This window comes from Salvelinus namaycush, chromosome 3 (genome assembly GCF_016432855.1).
Source record: "Salvelinus namaycush isolate Seneca chromosome 3, SaNama_1.0, whole genome shotgun sequence".
Classification (NCBI taxonomy): Eukaryota; Metazoa; Chordata; class Actinopteri; order Salmoniformes; family Salmonidae; genus Salvelinus; species Salvelinus namaycush.
In genome coordinates, this window is record NC_052309.1 from 37,060,676 (window position 1) to 37,080,206 (window position 19,531).

At 43.2% G+C, this 19,531-nt stretch overlaps 1 protein-coding gene across 1 annotated transcript in view; it reads right to left on the reverse strand.

The window, feature by feature from the left end:
- The window catches only part of ncam1a (neural cell adhesion molecule 1a), a 189,550-nt gene that overhangs the window by 17,540 nt on the left and 152,479 nt on the right, over nt 1–19,531 (reverse strand). The window contains exons 14-17 of the mRNA XM_038988472.1: nt 16,678–16,803; nt 9,345–9,347; nt 2,378–2,502; nt 1,789–1,969 (exon numbers count right to left, since the gene is read on the reverse strand). Of these exons, the coding sequence (XP_038844400.1) occupies nt 1,789–1,969; nt 2,378–2,502; nt 9,345–9,347; nt 16,678–16,803 (435 nt within the window). The remainder of the gene's footprint in view (nt 1–1,788; nt 1,970–2,377; nt 2,503–9,344; nt 9,348–16,677; nt 16,804–19,531) is intronic.

Below are 19,531 nucleotides of genomic sequence, written 5' to 3' on the forward strand. Positions count from 1 at the left end.
ACTATCCGGAATACTGTGCGCATGTAAACATGGTCAGTGTGGTACAAGTGCAGATAAAATGCTCTTAGTTCATAGGATTTCAATGCCAGAGATGGGAAAATTTGTTTTTTTTGTAGGCTAAACATATCCTCCATGCAACTGAATGTTGAAAGAAGAGATATTCTAAAAGTTAATTTCTAAACAGTTTGCATGTCCAAAAGGCACCCATTTCATGGAACAACCCTGTTTTCGGCCATCTTTACTAAGAACAGCTGTGGACCTTAAGTCGGTGCAGATGTTTAGCCTAAAAATACACTCCGTTTTTTCCTCAAATACCCACATGCTTCGCATAAAAATTACTGGCACTGATACGTGTGTAGCTAAGCTCGGCAAAGGGACTCATTTTTATTTTTATATAAAGAAGTAAATAAAAAGGGAACTTGGACGGTGTCCACGTGAACCTGCTCAGACAGAATAATAAGTGATCCAAACCTCCCACTGCTATATGGCTGGTTCCCACCAAGTGGATGAGAAAAAGCCGGTCCCTGTGCCATGCACTGGCAGATGCCTGTTAGGTCTCCAGTAAAGCATTAAGACATTAATCCTGTTGACGCGTCACCATGCAAGACTGAAGGCTGCATCCCCACTGAGCCAAGGCACATATTCAGGTCAGTAAATACAGCAGTGAGCCTGAACTGAGACGCACTAAACCTGGCTTTGGAAGAGAAAGATAGAGGGGAGAGAAACAGAGAGGAGAGGGAGAGAGACTTTTGATGCTCGAAACATCAAGAAGTCAGAGAGAGAATGTGCATGACATGAAGAGAAATGGAAAGAGAGAGGCATGGAAGATAGGGAAAAAGAGCAAAAAAATGTGTAGAGAAAGTGAGAGATGCATGGAGCTACTGATAGACACATAAGAAAGAGAGAAGTGCAGGTGGGAAAGTAAGAGACAATAATATATAGAGAAAGAGAGAACGATTCAGTGCAAGGAGGGATTTATGAGAAAGAGAGAAATAGTAAGGAAAAGGTTCCAAGCTCAGGTTTGGTCAGTGAGGAGGCAGCCCAAGTTAAAATTCAAACCTCTCAGACCACGACACTGTCAACAGAGCACCATCGGACCGTGACTACCAGGGTAGGGGCATTGCTATGGACATAAAGAGAATGTTTGAGGCCTGACCGATATCATCTGTCCTGACATTATTGCTCACTGAACTTGCGCAGCAATGTCAGCCAGAGAGGTTATAGGCCGAGACCAAATGACCAATCTCACTCTACAGCAACAAAGACTCACTGTGTGCAAAACTATTCCATCACAAACAGCGAGACAAACTGCCACAGTCTTTGTTCAATTCTTATCACCCCAAAGCTTTGTGCAATGGTGCGACAAACTCTGGAATTGAGGCTTTGAGGCAGACTGCAGAGGGCAAAGTGTTTCTAAAATGTAGCCCTGACAGTCAGAAGATGACTTTGCTACTCTGTTTTCTGTCTGTCTAACTTTGACCTTTTTCCAACCTTCTTTTGGGATGAACAAACTTGATGAGGGTGTGCCAATTGCAAGACCGAATGAAAATACCAGCAGAAATGTTCAAACCAATCAATTGCCCTAACAGGCTAGCCTAACACATCAGGACAGAGGAGTGACATCTACATCTGTGAAGTGTCAGGGCTTAGGTAGTCTCAAAACCTGACTAGAAGTGCATTTGGGTGAAGAACTGGAGGGGTAAACACAGTATACATTGGGTCACGGTGGCACTCTGTTGGAAGTGTATGTGTCCTTGCAGTGCAGGGTGGGGTGGGGGTGGGCAGTACCTGGGATGGCGGTGGGCTCTGCTGCAGTCCAGAAGAAGAGGGTGCCGGGCTGCGACTTGCCCTGCTGGTTCTCGGCCACCACGTAGACTTCATACTCTGTGTTCCAGTCTAGGCTGTTCAGCACCACGTACTCACTGCCGTTGGGCAAGCGGATCTCCGGCTTCCAGTCCGGAACGTGCTTCTAGGGAGTGTCGCAAAAAAAGAGACACTCAAAAGACCTGACTCGGTAAGACATCTGTGGCTATGGCACTCCAGAAAACTGCCCATCACTTTATATCACTGTAAATGTTTCCATGCAGTCACACTTGTTATTTGGTCATCCATTAATCTTCCTATGTGAATCACTAACCATTTATCAATCTAGGCATAAAACACAATGGTGATCTGTCAATGTTTACAAATCATGTGATCCATTTCTGTTTTTCAAATATCCATAAGTCTATTTGCTTTTTCCTAAACTGAAATAATGACCGTGCGATAAAACCGGAGAGATATGTAACCAATACATGCTGAATAGCTTCTCTTGGGGGAAAACCAGGAAGCAAATCGGTATACACAGTGTTACACATCCATGCTCCGTCATACTCACAGCCCTGTATCTTATCAGGTAGTGTTTGATGGGCGAGCCTCCATCGTCCTGCTTGATCCAGTTGACCTTGAGGGCGTTGCCCGTGGTCTGCAGCTTGCCCTCCAGTTTAGGGGGACTGGGCTCCCCTACACAGGACATAACAGGACAAAGCGGTCAGTCAGTTACCATGGTGACGGCCTACATGCTCAGCTCAGTCTCCTGCCCACGGCCCTTAACCTAGGTGGCATGGCTGAATGCAGCTGTCCCTCGTTAACTCCCATTGTCGGAGAAACAGTCTACATCACTAAATCTGCCCTCGCTTCAGGAGTGGGATTATAATTCTTAACAAGCCCAAGCCGCTGTGGGATTCTCACTTCATTTCAATCCCTTGCCTCTGGTTTTTTGTGTAAGTACTGCTATAAATGTAGTACATCTGGAGAAAAAAATTGACTGTTTTGACGGTGGCACCGGCAGAGGACGTTCCAAGACGATAAAATTCAGTCTTGTCCCTCATAGACTCAAGGACGGTTTTATGATGGAGGGACAGTGAGGGCAGTGGGCGGTGGGGTGAGGGAGAGAGCCAGTGGAGAGATAATTCTCGTTCAGAAGCAGCTCGTTACATGTCCTCTCCTCCAGACAAACAGGCTAATTAGCCTCCTCGTCTTGATTGGACATGTTACTCTATTACATTTAATAACATTATCATGGTCCGTTGGGAGGGGAGGGTCGGTGTGTTCCAGCGTATGTACAGTGTGTGTGTGTGTGTGCCTTTTGAGTGTGTCTGTGTCTAATGATGTTAGCGTTCAAATTTACAGCCATGACACCTCAGTCACAGAGGGTGTAGGGAGGAGACTCTAATCACCATAACTCATTAATCATGGGAACATTGGTTACACCCAGTTAGCAGTGTGAATATGCTACAAAATAACTAGCAGAACACAGCATGTTACATACAGCTCCAGTATTCTACTACACACTATCACTAACTGCCCCAAAAGGTGGTATCAGGTTTCAAATGGCTGCTGCTACAGCACATCTGCAATGCACACTGATTTGTTTGTTTTTGGCTGAGATCAAAGGAGATTATTTACTGTCCCGATTTAGTTTTTTTCTGAAATGTTGCAGCCTGACACCCTGACCTTCAGTCACACTGGGTACAAGCTTTGAAGCTCACGGCCATGCTTGTGGGATCATTGTTGCCCTTGATCACCCTGATGATATTTATCCACCAATGAACTCAGAGCAGGTTATTCCCACAGAGGGCAGTGAAAGAGCAGCAGACAACAACAATCCTGCCAGGTATTCTGAAAGTAACCCATGGAAGTGCAGCAGGGAATATTAATGTTGGACTTTCACCTATACTCCAGCCTGGAAGTCTGTTTGGATCCCCTCCTTTAACTTCAGCCAAAATTTGTTAAGAACGATAAGCAATAATAGGGTGAGAGAGACAGATGAAACCTGCTCCACTTTTGCTCACGCTATCCATTGGATCTTGGCCTAAAGCTCCCTGACTTCAGCCTGATTGAATCCTATGATTGGATAATATTTTCCAGTGTCTGCTCCTATTTATCCTCTACCTTGGACCTGAAAAGGTAAGTACCATCTTTAATTTTCACAAATTTCAATCCTTCATAAAATGTATAAAAGATCATGTCTGCGGGTAAAAAATGTTTGTTTTTTCTAAATTTAAATTGACGTCGAATCTGGTTAATTAATGACACTTCAAACATTCATTTCAGTGGTGATTACACAATTAGTCAATCAGACATGCGTGAAGGCACTTGATCTTGATCTCAGGTGATTATCTGATTAAATTCTCCTCCAAAATGCATTGGACTCAAAAGTATTGGAGTAAGCATGATTTGATGCTGGAATTGAAATAAACAGAGTTAGTGATAAGAAAGACCCGTCAAAACGGTGGCATGTACAGGGAGGTATATTCATAGAGTCTATCCAGCCGTGAGCATCATTCCCAGTTAGGTGAGGAATTTCCAAATGTTAAGAAGAAAGAAAAGCCATTAGGGTTATGTGAATTAGAGATATTAACAAAAACATGCTCTATCATGCAAACTCCGCTTTTATTCAATATGTAGTGATTCGGGTATATTTGTGACAGTCCCATGATCGTTCCCATTTTCATCTGATGCAACAATAACTCAACTTTCCATTGGTCTCCCCAAAAGTTGTCTTATCTAGTTAAACCTGATGTAAATATTGTACAGTAATATTACTCTAAGTTTGTCTGCACAGTAGTATATGTATACTTAGCAATTTCTGAACGTTACATCAGACAAATGTTTGTGTGAACCAATGAGCTTATTGGTTTGCTGTGCCCAAATGCAATGAAAAGTTTGTCACACCAGATGGGTTAAAGGACTCATGAATTGTAAATGGGACTGTCATTTTTCAGTCAATATCAATACATCTGAATTACTTAGAGGCACTCGAAGACAAACACAGACCGACAGACGGGACAGACATGCAGACAGGCCAGACCTTTCTGTCTGGTGAGACAGTAAAGAAAACAAAGGAGTTGAAGGAAAGAGGAGTGAACATGCATGCATGCAGTAATGTGGGGGTGATTACCAATGTTAGTCAGTTCAGAAAAGCATTCTGGGAGACAGTCTGAAAAGGAGTTAACTCCAAGGATGAATACGTCATTGCAGGTAAACACAATTCAATGAGCGTGCGATGCAGTTGCTAAAGGCGATGGTTTCAACGCTGCTATTGAGATGATGTGATTTGGCAACAAAAAAGTACATTTTAAAAAACATGTTCTGTTTGCACATGATAGCCATGGGAGGTAGTAATGGCACTGTAGGCAGTAATGGCACCGTAGGCACCCCCCAAAAATGTACTATAAAAAAAGATATCCGGTTAGAGGTCAGCCCTTTGCTTATTTCCAACTACATTATGTAATGCTTACTGATAGCTATCTATATAACATATATAATATAGCTATAGGAATGAGGGAAATATACTGTAACAACCCTGGGTTTATAAGCGCGGATATCGACTCTGCCGCTTGAGCATGCTTTTGGGGTACAGTCGATAGCGCGCTGGACTTCGGGCTAGAAGGTCGAGGGTTCGAGACCTGCTCCCTGCCGATTTCATTACAATACTCTGCACCTCTCAGAAAAAAACGTGAATTATACCTCTGTTAGTGGGTAACCAAGTAAGCACAAACATCTGCATGTAATTGTGTTAATATGGTTGGAGATGAGGTAGATAGAATGCAAGTTGACCAATTTTTTTTTTTTTTATGCCTATCAAAGTAGCGTATCTAAGCTTGAAATCATGTCTAATTTTCCACTGCTTCTTATTGATATAATATGAATAGGACCAAACAGAACAAAAAAAATTACCTTCTGTTCACCAGCGAAGACGACATCATCAGCACCATGCAAGAGCCACATGACATAGTCATATGATACGCACGCACATGATTGGTTGAAAGAAAAGTGGAAAGGGGGGGGTCACATGGAAAATACAAAACATTTTAAAAATGATGTAAACATAGGTAAGGAATAAAATAATAAGAACGTTAAAGACAAAATGATTCAAAACAGAAACACATGACAAAATAAATACATACGTTCAGAACAGAACTTTTTTACACATCAAATAGACATAGAAAACATGTACAGCAATTAGATACATGAAGCATTTTAGGACTGCAAGTGCAGGTTTTTAGTGTATTCAAAAGATGTCATGACCAGAAATAAGTCAGCTCATGTATGCACAAATTTTACTGGATACCAATTCCACGAAATGCTATTTGTCTAAAATTGCCTCATGCATCTTTCTTTGAAACAGTATTTCCTCTGGACTGGAATTAATGCGAATATCAGTTTGATACTATTTCTACACAAAAAAAATTGTGGCTTTGTATAAGACTGTCGCTTATACTTTGGCTCTTGACCTTAAAGGGTCTTCATAGAGCCTTGTTGTCTGTATACATTGAACATTTTGGCTCCAACCAAGACAGTTGTGTAAAAGAAAAGAAAAACAGAGGAAATTCTGCAGTATTAACAATACTGATTGACAAAGCACATTGTAAAATGTTACATGCGCAATGAAATATGGTATGCCAATATGACAACTACTGTATGACCACATGAAGCATGGGGGGGGGGGGGGGGGGGGGGGGGGGGGGGGTTGGAGGGTTAAAGTATTTGGGACACATTTGACATCCAGTCACACATTGTACAATTGCATACTGTATCTAAGGCCATATTGTCAAAAGATATGGCCACGACGTATGAGAATGCAGTGTAAACCCTTACCATGGTATAAAGTCCCATACTTTAAGATATTATGCTTAATATGGTTATAGAGGAAAGAAACATGAATTACAGAAACACAGAGTGGACTCTGAATTTCAATTAATGAATTCTAAACACACCACTAGACATAAAACATACTTACTCCAATTAGCTGGTGTCAAATACATTTAACGTATGCACATGTAAACACACCTGAAGCCTTTAGGGCAAATTCCTCATATTTCGCATTTAGCCAGCTAGAATACTAATCACACATGAAGGCAATCAGTATTGATAAATGACTAAATCTTTTAATATGAATTACATAGACCTTACAGTGAATTCGGAAAGTATTCAGACCCCTTGACTTTTTCCACATTTTGTTACGTTACAGCCTTATTCTAAAATTGATTAAATGTATTTTTTTCTTCATCAATCTACACAAAATACCCCATAATGACAAAGGAAAAACTGGTTTAGAAATTTTTACAAATTAATAAAAAATTAAAACCCTTTACTCAGTACTTTGTTGAAGCACCTTTGGCAGCGATTACAGCCTCGAGTCTTCTTGGGTATGCCGCTACAAGGTTAGCACACCTTCATTTGGCGAGTTTCTCCCATTCTTCCCTGCAGATCCTCTCAAACTCTGTCAGGTTGGATAGGGAGTGTCGCTGCACAGCTATTGTCAGGTCTCTCCAGAGATGTTTGATCAGGTTCAAGTCCGGGCTCTGACTGTGCCACTCAAGGACATTCAGACCCGAAGCCACTCCTGCGTTGTCTTGGCTGTGTGCTTCAAGTCGTTGTCCTGTTGGAAGGTGAACCTTCACCCCAATCTGAGGTCCTGAGTGCGATGGAGCAGGTTTTCATCAAGGATCTCTCTGTACTTTGCTCCAGTAATCTTTCCCTCGATCCTGAATAGTCTCCCAGTCCCTGCCGCTGAAAAACATCCCCACAGCATAATGCTGCCACCACCATGCTTCACCGTAGGGATGGTGCCAGGTTTCCTTCAGACATGACGGTTGGCATTCAGGCCAAAGAGTTCAATCTTGGTTTCATAAGACCAGAGAATCTTGTTTCTCATGGTCTAAGAGTCTTTAGTTGCCTTTTGGCAAACTCCAAGCGGGCTGTGATGTACCTTTTACTGGGAAGTGGCTTCTATCTGGCCACTCTACCATAAAGGCCTGATTGGTAGAGTGCTGCAGAGAAGGTTGTCTTTCTGTAAGGTTCTCCCATCTCCACAGAGGAACTCTGGAGCTCTGTCAGAGTGACCATCAGGTTCTGGGTCACCTCCCTGCCCAAGCCTTTCTCCCCCGATTGGCCGGGAGGCCAGCTCTAGGAAGAGTCTTGCTGGTTCCAAACTTCTTCCATTTAAGAATGGAGGTAACTGTATTCTTGGGGACCTTCAATGCTGCAGAAATGTTAGATGCCCTTCCCCAGATCTGTGCTTTGACACAATCCTGTCTCAGAGCTCTACGGACAATTCCTTTGACCTCATGGCTTGGTTTCTGCTCTGACATGCACTGTCGACTGTGAGACCTTATATAGACAGGTGTGTGCCTTTCCAAATCATGTCCAATCAATTGAATTTACCACAGGTGGACTCCAATCAAGTTGTAGAAACATTTCAAAGATGATAAATGGAAACAGGATGCACCAGAGCTACATTTTGAGTCTCAAAGCAAATGGTCTGAATACATATGTAAATAAGTTATGTTTTTTATTTTTAATAAATTAGCAAAAAAATGTAAAAACCTGTTTTTCGCTTTGTCATTATGAGGTATTGTGTGTAGATTGGGAAAAGTGTGTATTTAATCCATTTTAGAATAAGGCTGTAACGTAACAAAATGTGGAGAAAGCCAAGGGGTCTCAATACATTCCGAATGCACTGTATATGAACTACAATTTAATATTCTACAGGCGAGTCAAAATCAAATTAGTAACTAATAGAGCACTGTTATATTAGAGCTGTTATATGATGTATATTGGTTAGCCAAAAAATATACTTGGCACATGACCTACAAAATAGTTCCTCAGGTATCCTTAGATTTTCTACATTAAACAGATAACAGCAATTTGACAGACCCATAGCACATACACACACAATGAACACAATCATACTGTACACCAGGGCCCAATGTTGACCCATAGCAGCATCAAAGCATTCAGCCAATGAAATCAGCCATGCTTATCCTAACAATACTTTAGGGATACCTGATTTGCCCTTCCCAAACATGTATGTAGCCAAATTCTTAAGAGCATTAAACATATGAAAAGGCTACACATGTGGGAACTTCAAAATTTAAACAACAAACCACAACTTTCCTAGTCAATTCAAAATAATCTCATCAGTAAGTGACATCAACAACCATGAGTCTCAGTACAATTCTATAAGATAACATAGCTCTATCTTATACAAGGAAGTTGCTTATTCATGCCTCTCGTTCTTCACCACCTGAGCCTTTTTATTTTATCCCTCCCTTTTTCCCTTTCCATCCTTCTCTTTTAATGAATCACAGGAGTTATGTTAGGACGGATTCACATCCCTACTGTTTGGCATTCATTAGTTTGTTTAAAATATTGGTAAAATCAAAATCCTGCTGTCTTTTTTCTATGCAGTCTGATCTTCATGTTGTTTACTCTATTATCCCTGTAGTCACCCTTCAAAGCACAGCATGCCGATGGCTGGGCAACATTGTCCAATTGTAGGTAGCAGACACCGTCACCCTCTTTTATTAAATCACAGAATGGTTATCTTTCAAAAACCTCCGGTCTGTCAGAATAAGCTCTGTCTCGCCTCGCTGTCTGTCAAACCAGGCTCCCTTATTCTCAACAGGTATATGTAACGCATGCTGTAATGGTTACCCGTGGAACACCCGGAATGTTACCCGACATCACTGTCAATACCATAGCCACCAGGGGAAAGAGAGAAGGGGAGGGAGCTGCCTACATCTTAGAAGAGTGTTCAAACATTGCACCTGGCTTAGCAGAGGAGCCACAGACACACAGACAGGAAGAGAGATAGAATGAGCAGACTAGTTATATATCTAAAGGGCAGAGAAGCTCTTGGTGCACTAACGCTAATGGTGGCGATGTTATTTAAATGGGAGGATGGTCACTTCCTTCTTTAGACTAATCAGACAACATGCAGCAGTGATCGTTAAATGTTACAGTGATCAATCCCCTAATGAAATGCGCGCTGCATGCTGCACTGCTTTGACATAAAAATAAATCATGTCTGTAAAACCCAATCGGAAGTTTCCACACTAAATTAAATGCATGGCAAACTGTGGGGGCCGATGCTAAATGCACAGTGGTGTGAATGTTGATGAATACATGCGCTCATTGGAAGGAAATTAGAGGGAAATAGTAGAGGCAGTAGAGGGGCAACCTGTTTCTCGCAGGCGGCGGTTAGTCAGTGGAAATCTACTAAGGATTGAGGCAGTGAGGAGAGTCAGTGACTGTCTCTCTGTATCACATCCCTTTAACTAATAACAGTACATCAGTAGCTCCTTGTTACTACATCGGTTCTCTCTACAGAGTGATGACGTAGCACTAAGCAGTGGTAAGACCAAGCAGACAGAGGAACATCGGGGGTAGAGAGAGACACACCACACACTGCCGGCATACTCACTAAGGGCTGCACTTGTTGAAGGAATGAAGGTTGGTGTCACTGACGAAACTGCAAGATGGTGAAAACATGGTGAGAGGTGCCCGTGATTGCCCAGAGAGGGCAGTGCCAGTCGCTAGTGTTACAGACGACTGGCTGTTCTGATGGCAGAGCACCCCCTCGGTACACATCAGTCATCTACCGGCACCAACACACCACAGAGCGTCATTTCGACTTTCACATAAGGCTTATGCTGAGCAGCATGAAACACCTCACGAACAAGAGCACTTTAAAATCATGATGTACAGTACAACATCACATTCATAATAAAGAATAGGTCCTATCACAGGTCTATTCATGCCATTATCTGAGATGCTTCTACCATGGAATGTAGAGCAGTGTATTTTACTGTGTTTTTAATCAGTAAAATCAGCTGGAATCTACATTGTACAGCAATAAACTTAAGTGTCACACCAAAAATTATTCTTATCTTCTTTAGGAACACCAGCAGGTAGCACATGTACTGCCCCGTAAATTCTAAATACATAATTGACTTCCCCACACAATTCCTAAGGGCAGATGAGTTTTCACAAGGCTTGTTTCAAGCAGGTAGAATAGCTGTTTGTCATTGTTCGACAATCATCAATAGAATTGAACCCACTTTATCAACAAACTAATTTCATTCCAACTAAGCTGATTTCTCAAGATAATCATGAGTCATTACCCACAAGGTAGGTGTCGTTGTAAGAACCACAGATCTGTACAAAGACTCATGATGACTCAATGAAACATGTATCATTGTTAGTCAGCTGAAAAGAGTGAGATGAGAAACTACTCTCTTGTGTGACACACATCGTGTTATTTGTGACAAAAGCATATTGTGTAAGTGAACCATAAAATAGACTATCGGTGTACAAATCAGCCTAGTTTGCTAGGCTGTTTGTACACAAGTGGGGGTAGAACTGTCTAAGGTAACCGGAGTTTTTGTTCCAGGGGTGTCAGGCCTTCCTTAGATACACGAGGTGAGAAATGTTATGGCAGACAAAGACACTAAAGTGATAAAAGCAACATTGCAGCCATTGACAGAACGCTTGGTAGAACACAGTCAATTTAAAAGGAGAATCGTTTTAATTTGAAAGTAGTGCAGTATTGCAGAAAGCAATAATCCACTCCACAAATCTTTGAAAAAAAAGCATGTCCACTTTTGACATGATATTTGCAAGAACCGCTCATAAGCCATCGACTTTGCAAAGAAGCATCACACTGCTTGACTCCCTGTAAACTCCCATCAGTTCAGAAACAGAAGTGCAATCAGAAACTCACAATAGAGTTCTTTCACCGGTGAGAAGTACAGTGATAATCCGTCTTGCATGAGCAGGCCAGCAACTTTGTCTGGCAATGCGCAGATATTTGTGGTAAATTCCAGGGCAGATAAGTTTTGACAAAAAGGGGAAAATTACTTAATGAAAAAAAAAATTAACCTTTTAATAATTAATAGGGATTAGGACATTTTGGCTAGCTAGATAAGAACAGATTTAATAGCCTCCCGAGTGGTGCAGAGGTCAAAGGCACAGCATCACAGTGCTGAGGCACCACAGCCAGCAGTGACCGGGAGTCCCAATTGGCCCAGCGCCGACCAAGTCAGGGGAGGGTTTGCCTGGGGGGGGGGGGCTCATCGCGCTCTAACGACTTCTTGTGGCGGCCCAGGCGCCTGCAAGCTGACTTCGGTCGTCAGTCTTCCGGGTTTAGAAGCAGCATGTCTTGACCTACGCCTTTCCCGAGCCCATTGGGGAATTGCAGTGATGAGACAAGGTCGTAACTACCAATTGGATACCAAAAATGATGTAAGATTACAAAAAAAGAACAAGAAAAAATTACCAATTTAAAAAATGTCTGCGCAATTGCATAAAAGCTAAGAGGCAGCCAAGGTATTTATAGCCAAGTTTCTGCGGTGCCCCAGCCAAGGCACCTAAATCATGTTAGAAGTGTTTCTGAAAAACCAATTAGTTGAAAAATGCCAAGAGAGGCTGAGACATCCCTTAGAAAGGCGTACTCACTGTCCAATTACGTCAGGTCACCAGCTGGACTGCTGCTCGTTAGGCTGCCAGTGATCTCCTTTTGCCCAGCCTGAGTATGTAGGGAGCATTTTGTGAGGTAGCTGCTGTTGTACATGTAATTTGAAGTGCGGTTGCTGATGTTAGAACAGTCTGATTCAGGGGTCTCCAAACTTCCGTCACCACCTCAGCCTCGACCACCATGGCTGGCTCACTGGTGACTCCACCTACAGAGTTAAAGAGCTCCTCATCCATGCCATCTACAATGTTGTTCTCAGGGCTATTGCCATGGGTCACAGGGTCTCTGTTGCCTTGGCTGGACGGAGGCTCAGTATGGTCATGGCAACAAGGAGGGGCCCTGCTACAGAAACAGCTGTGATACTGTACCTTGGACATCCGTGCTGCCCTCTGTAGGTTGTCAGGTGGACCTCAATACATGGGGTAGTGTCCTCTGTCTCCGACATGGTGCCCATGACTACACCTCCCTGGTCCTCAGCTGTACTCTCTTTGGTTGAAATGTCCTGGGGTTCTGGTTAGTTACAGCAACCTCAAGCATTGGGTCAGCCCTCAGGGAATCATCATATCCCTTTGCAGGTTATGTGGACACCTGGGTCACTATATTTCTAAATTAAGACTTGTCTTCTGTCCTCAACCGATGAATACACTGTGTAGAATGGTTTTAGGTCATTTAGCAGATGCTCTTATCCAGAGCAACGCACAGTAGTGAGTGCATACATTTTCATACTGGACCCCGCGGGAATGAAAATCACAACCCTGGTGTTGCAAGCGCCATGCTCTACCAACTGAGCCACATGGGAGCCTAGAACAATGGCATGACACAAATGTACATGTGAGCACTCACTATGGCCTATCTTGTAGTCCCTACTATGACATACACACCTGCACACACAACCTAATTAAAGGAGATTAGTTAACTTGTATAACCAGAATACATCTACTTAGCTCAATACTTTGAAATAATTCCTTAATTAAATGTAATTTAATATCAACAGCTTTGGACTACATTTACAAGTTGTCCCTTCCACTGGAAATAGTATAGTAACTGCATACAGCAACAGAGAAGACTAAAGTTGACGACATCCCTGGGCTCCTGGTTATTCACGCAGACCCTGATGAATGTTAAGTGAGTGTTCGGAGTGTTCGGACCATTATCCCACCAATCACCTCTCCCATCCAGACGGGTTAACCTCCACTACAAAAACAGATGATGCGATCCATCTCCTCCAAGAGAATCAGTATCATTTAGAGATATGGTCTTTGTTGCGCTTCTCTGCCTTCTGTATCAGAGTCTTATGAGGGGGAAAAATAGGCTTTTCAGTAATGGTGCCTCACACTGTCATGGCTGAACAGAGATGCTATAAACCCAGAGGAAAAGCAGATTGTCTGGCGAATTAGGGATGCCTTAATAACGGCAACAAACTATCAGCCGAGGCTGAACCGAGGCTGAATCCTGTCTGTTGCCGATTTCTCAAGTTACATTAAAATTGTGCCGCATTAACCATGAGTCATCATTGAGAAACTAATGGCACTGCATATTTGTATTTCCCTTTGAGCGATAATGCGGCTCAGTTCTTTGTTTGTAAATGCTACTGTATTAGCAATGACACTCTCCCAACATGTTGTTATTGCTTCTTATGTTCATACTAATTACTGCGTATATGTACAATTGGCTAAGGGATGAGTGACTATTTGCAGTCAATCAGGGGTCAATCAGTTCACTGTACAAAGGGAAAGGGGACAAGTCACAGGGGAGAAGCAAGTACTAAAAATGATCTATGGAACTATGGGATTGCTATGGTACATGGTCACTCACTTATTATAAATTCAATGTCTGTATTAAGAAACGACAACAACTAAGACAAACCTGAGTCCACATTAGAGTAATGAAATGGTATGCCGCCTGGAAAGGTTTATGAGACAAGAGATATTGCGTGAGTATTTGCTTGAAGGCAAATACTCTACCAAAATGCCCCAATCAAAAGGTTAAGGCAATGGTCAAGTATAATTCTTAATTCAATGACATAACAGACCAAATTCAATTGTTGAAAATAAATGTATCTACACCAGTTTCCCAACTCTAGTCCTTGAATACCCTCAACAGAACACATTTTTTTGTTGTAGCACTGGACAAACATACCTGATTCAACTCATCGAGGGATTGACCAGGGCAAACATTTGGGGGTTGTCGAGGACTGAAGTTGGGAAACACTGATCTACACTACTACTACTACCACCAATAGCTAATTCAGTATTTTCTACAAAGATTTCAGAAATGAATGTTTAAAATAAATGGATGAAATGAAAACAAAGACAAAGAAAAGGGATGAGAACTTACTTGTGAAAGCATAGCCTGAGAAGTCAAATTGAACAAAAAGAGATGGGTAAACATGAATAACAAAATCAGAAGAAATAGAAACAATGAGAACAGAATGGTAGAAGTTGACTGTCCTGTCACTTCAGAATTGACTATGAACCATGACCGACAGTGATAATAGGATAGTTCACTTTTGTAATATATATATATATATAACCAGTAAAAAAAAAGAAGCAAGTATTCTAAATTTAGAGAACTCAATAAAAATACCTAATCAATGTACTTTATCATCAATTAGGTATGTTAAAGGGCAACTGCACCACTTTTTGATTTCATATTCCTCATCTCCAGCACCAAACCAGTGTTAACATTTGTAAAAATGGCACGTTTCAATGATCTATGGTTAAAAAGATAAGGTCCTAAAAAATGCTTATTTCTGAAATCACAGGGTAGGATTAAAAGTTAAAAAAACAGGGATTTTCAAAACCTGGAAAGGGTTTCTAGCCAGAGGGAGCTTTTTTTCTTGCTTCCCACGTCACCGCGAATCTCAGTGTTTGAAAATCACTTAATTAAAAAAATAAAAACTTTTGATGATGCCATTCGGTATAACATTCTGAGGTTATTTTTTTTCTACAAAACAAATACGCTGTTATCACCTATGTAAACACTGGTTTGTTTCTGGAGATAATGAATATGAGGTTGAAAAGTGGGGTAAGTTGCTCTTTAAGGATTCGGGATAGACTTAAAATAACGTCACTGTACTTTTAAGCTAAGAAAACATCCAGAGCATTATGAAATCACCGTTTATCTGATTTTAAAAAAAGGTACTCAATGCTCCAAATTACGAAGTAATAACAGGACAAGACATCCCTCTAGACTTCAGACTGAAAAAAGGGTAAATCCAAGTGGCAGCTAAGGGTGACTGCTGCAGAAGCAGAAGGTTTAAAGCGCAGATGGAAGCGTGGCAAGAAGCAGAACCGAATCCAACTGATTCATGCCTTAAACACAATGTGTTGAATCTGAACGGAATAAACCTATATAACTAGCCAGCACAGCAACTTCAAGCAGCATGACTGGCAAATTAGGAGGGAGAAGAGAAAAGATGGGGTCGCTATTCCATTCCAACTCTCTAATTTCTTCAGCACCTGTGTTTTGGGATGGCTATCGCAGTGTGTGAATCTCGCCAGATTAATATTATGCTATTTCATTAAGCAATTCTTACAAGATTTATCCACTTACTTAATTTGTGTAAAGTGGCCTTAATAAAACAGCCAAAAAGAGGAGCAATTATAATCTAATCAGGAAGTACATTTATCTCTAACTATGCCCGTGCTACTCTACAAGTATAACAATATTTTCACTGCCTGACTTTTGGATTTTTCTGTAGAGAGAATGTGCAGAAACAACCTCTTCGTACTCGTGACTGCATCTGAGATTCAAAATATCAAACCCTCAGTGTTGACTTATCTGAAGATACCATTATTCCATACGATATTCCATTATATTGGCAAACGTATAATGTATGGTTTTACTCCAAATTCACTATGCTTTAGAAGTTTAAGAATTTCCAGGAGTCATGCTTCAGTGATGGTTGTGTAGTAAGTGATGCTTCAAAGCGATGTTCACACAAAACTCCTTTCAATCAATTATTAGGTAGTAGCATTCATTGATCCAGCATGGTCACAAGGAGCAGTGTGTGTGTATGTGGGGGGGGGGGGGGGGGGGGTACAGAAACTAGGATTGCACCCCCCTTTCACTCTCCATTATATGAAGCACTAGGTCCCTAGCCCTCCTTCCCCAACCCTTCTATGCAAACAGACACACAGGCTGGGGTCAGTTGGCAATGCATCCCCGGAGCGGAGTGGCTGGTCTATCAGAGAGATCGGAAGGGGGATGCATTATGCTTTTGGCGCAGGGGGCTTGGGGTGGTCGTGGCTGGATGGCTAGACTGCACTAGGTGGTGATGGGGAGGAAAAGCATTACGGTCAGGTGAGTGCTATCGCTCTTCAGGAGGGACAGGGAGGGAGTAGGAGGGAACAGGGAAGGAGGGAGGCACTTACGGACTGGCTCAGTCTTGAAGTTCTGGGGAGGGCTGCTCTCGCCCTCGCCCTTGCCGTTGATGGCGGACATCTTGACCTCATAGAAGGTCTCGGGCTTCAGGCCAACGATGGTGATCATGCTCAGGCCTGTCGGAGGAAAAAGGGTTTTAGAAAGCTCCATTAAAGCTACTCATCACGGACCCAGTCACCCGGCTGGCTGATGAAACCCATGTCTTGGATGGGTCTAGGAAGAGGGATGCGATGGTAGGGCTTGTGCTAAAAAGAGCAGAGGACAGGACAGAGTGCTGGCTGTTATTTTGATCTCCTCTCTGTCCAGGAGCAAGGCAGTGTGGTGGAGAAGAGTGTGAGCGGAGAGGGGGTGTGATGGCATGACTATTTTTTGTGTATGAGCGAGCTTGGAGGCTCGCCCTCGTTTGTTTGAGTGAGTGTGTGGGGAGGTGTATTGCTTGACCCTGTGTGTGTGGGGGCGAGGGTGTGGGTGTTTCTGTGTGTGTATGTGTGTATTTTCTAGTACATGAGTCGATTTTTTCTACAACAAGCAGGACGCACAGGGCATTCTCCAAAAACCCGGCAGGGCCAACATCCCCGTTTTTTGCAAGAGGAAGCAACGCAGGTACAGAGGTGAAAGAGCCGATGCCTCGTGTGGACCCGGAGAAGGCGAGTGGGAAAGCTGCAATTACCGTCAACACTTCTCGCCAACGTGCAATCATCGGACAATAAATTAGATGAGGTACGATCACGAATATCCTACCAACGGGACATCAAAAACTGTAATATCCTATGTTTCATGGAATCGTGGCTAAATGACGACATGGATATTCAGCTAGCGGGACTTATGCTTAACCGGCAAGATAGAACAGCACACTCCGGTAAAACGAGGGGGGGGGGGGGGGGGGGGGGTCTGTGCATATTTGTAAACAACAGCTGGTGCACGAAATCTAAGGAAGTCTCTTGATTTTGCTCGCCTGAAGTAGAGTATATTGTGATAAATTGCAGGCCACACTACTTGCCTAGAGAGTGGTTTTACCACCACAGACTGATGCTGGCACTAAGACTGCACTCAGCCAGCTGTATAAGGAAATAAGCAAACAGGAAACCACTCACCCAGAGGCGGCGCTCCTAGTGGCCGGAGACTTTAATGCAGGGAAACTTAAATCAGGTGTCTTCACCAAATTTCTATCAACATGTTAAATGTGCAACCAGAGGGATTTTTTAAAATAGATTGCCTGTACTCCACACACAGAGATGTGTACAAAGCTCTCCCTCGCCCTCCATTTGGTAAATCCGACCACAACTCTATCCTCCTGATTCCTCTTTACAAGTAAAAATGAAAGCAGGAAGCACCAGTGACTCAATAAAAAAGTGGTCAGATGAAGCAGATGCTAAACTACAGGACTGTTTAGCTATCACAGACTGGAACATGTTCCGGGATTCTTCCGATGGCATTGAGGAGTACACTGGCTTTATCAATAAGTGCATCGAGGACGTCGTCCCCACAGTGACTGTACGTACATACCCCAACCAGAAGCCATGGATTACAGACAACATTCACACTGAGCTAAAGGGTAGAGCTGCCGCTTTCAAGGTGCGGGACTCTAACCCGGAAGCTTACAAGAAATCCTGCTATGCCCTGCGACGAACCATCAAACAGGCAAAGCGTCAATACAGGGCTAAGATTGAATCATACTACACTGGCTCCGACGCTTGTCTTATGTGGCAGGGCTTACAAACTATTACAGACTACAAAAGGGAAGCACAGCCGCGAGCTGCCCAGTGACACAAGCCTACCAGATGAGCTAAATCCCTGCTATACTCGCTTCGGGGCAAGCTACACTGAGGCATGCATGAGAGCATCAGCTGTTCTGGACGACTGTGTGATCACGCTCTCCGTAGCCGACGTCTGTAAGACCTTTAAACAGGTCAGCATACACACGGCTGCGGGGCCAGGCGGATTACCAGGACGTGTGCTCCAGGCATGTGCTGACCAACTGGTAGGTGTCTTCGCTGACAGTTTCAACATGTCCCTGATTGAGTCTGTAATATCAACATGTTTCAAGCAGACCACCATTGTGTTCTTGGGCACAGGGCCAAAGGCAACCTGCCTAAATGACTACAGACCCGTAGCACTCAAGTCCGTAGCCATGAAGTGCTTTGAAAGGCTGGTAATGGCTCACATCAACACCATTATCCCAGAAACCCTAGACCCACTCCAATTTGCATACCACAGATGCTGCAATCTCTATTGCACTACACACTGCCCTTTCCCACCTCGACAAAAGGAGCACTTATGTGAGAATGCTATTCATTGACTACAGCTCAGCGTTCAACACCATAGTGCCCTCAAATCTCATCACTAAGCTAAGGATCCTGGGACTAAACACCTCCCTCTGTAACTGGATCCTGGACTTCCTGACGGGCCGCCCCCCAGGTGGTGAGGGTAGGTAGCAACACATCTGCCACGCTGATCCTTAACACTGGAGCTCCCCAGGGGTGCGTGCTCAGTCCCCTCCTGTACTCCCTGTTCACTCATGACTGCATGGCCAGGCACGACCCCAACACCATCATTAAGTTTGCAGACGACACAACAGTGGTAGGCCTGATCACCGACAACGACGAGACAGCCTATAGGGAGGAGGTCAGAGACTTGGCCGGGTGGTGCCAAAATAACAACCTATCCCTCAACGTAACCAAGACAAAGGCGATGATTGTGGACTACAGGAAAAGGAGGACAGAGCACGTCCCCATTCTCATCAACAGGGCTGTAGTGGAGCAGGTTGAGAGCTTCAAGTTCATTGGTGTCCACATCAACAACAAACTAGAATGGTCCAAACACACCAAGACCGTCGTGAAGAGG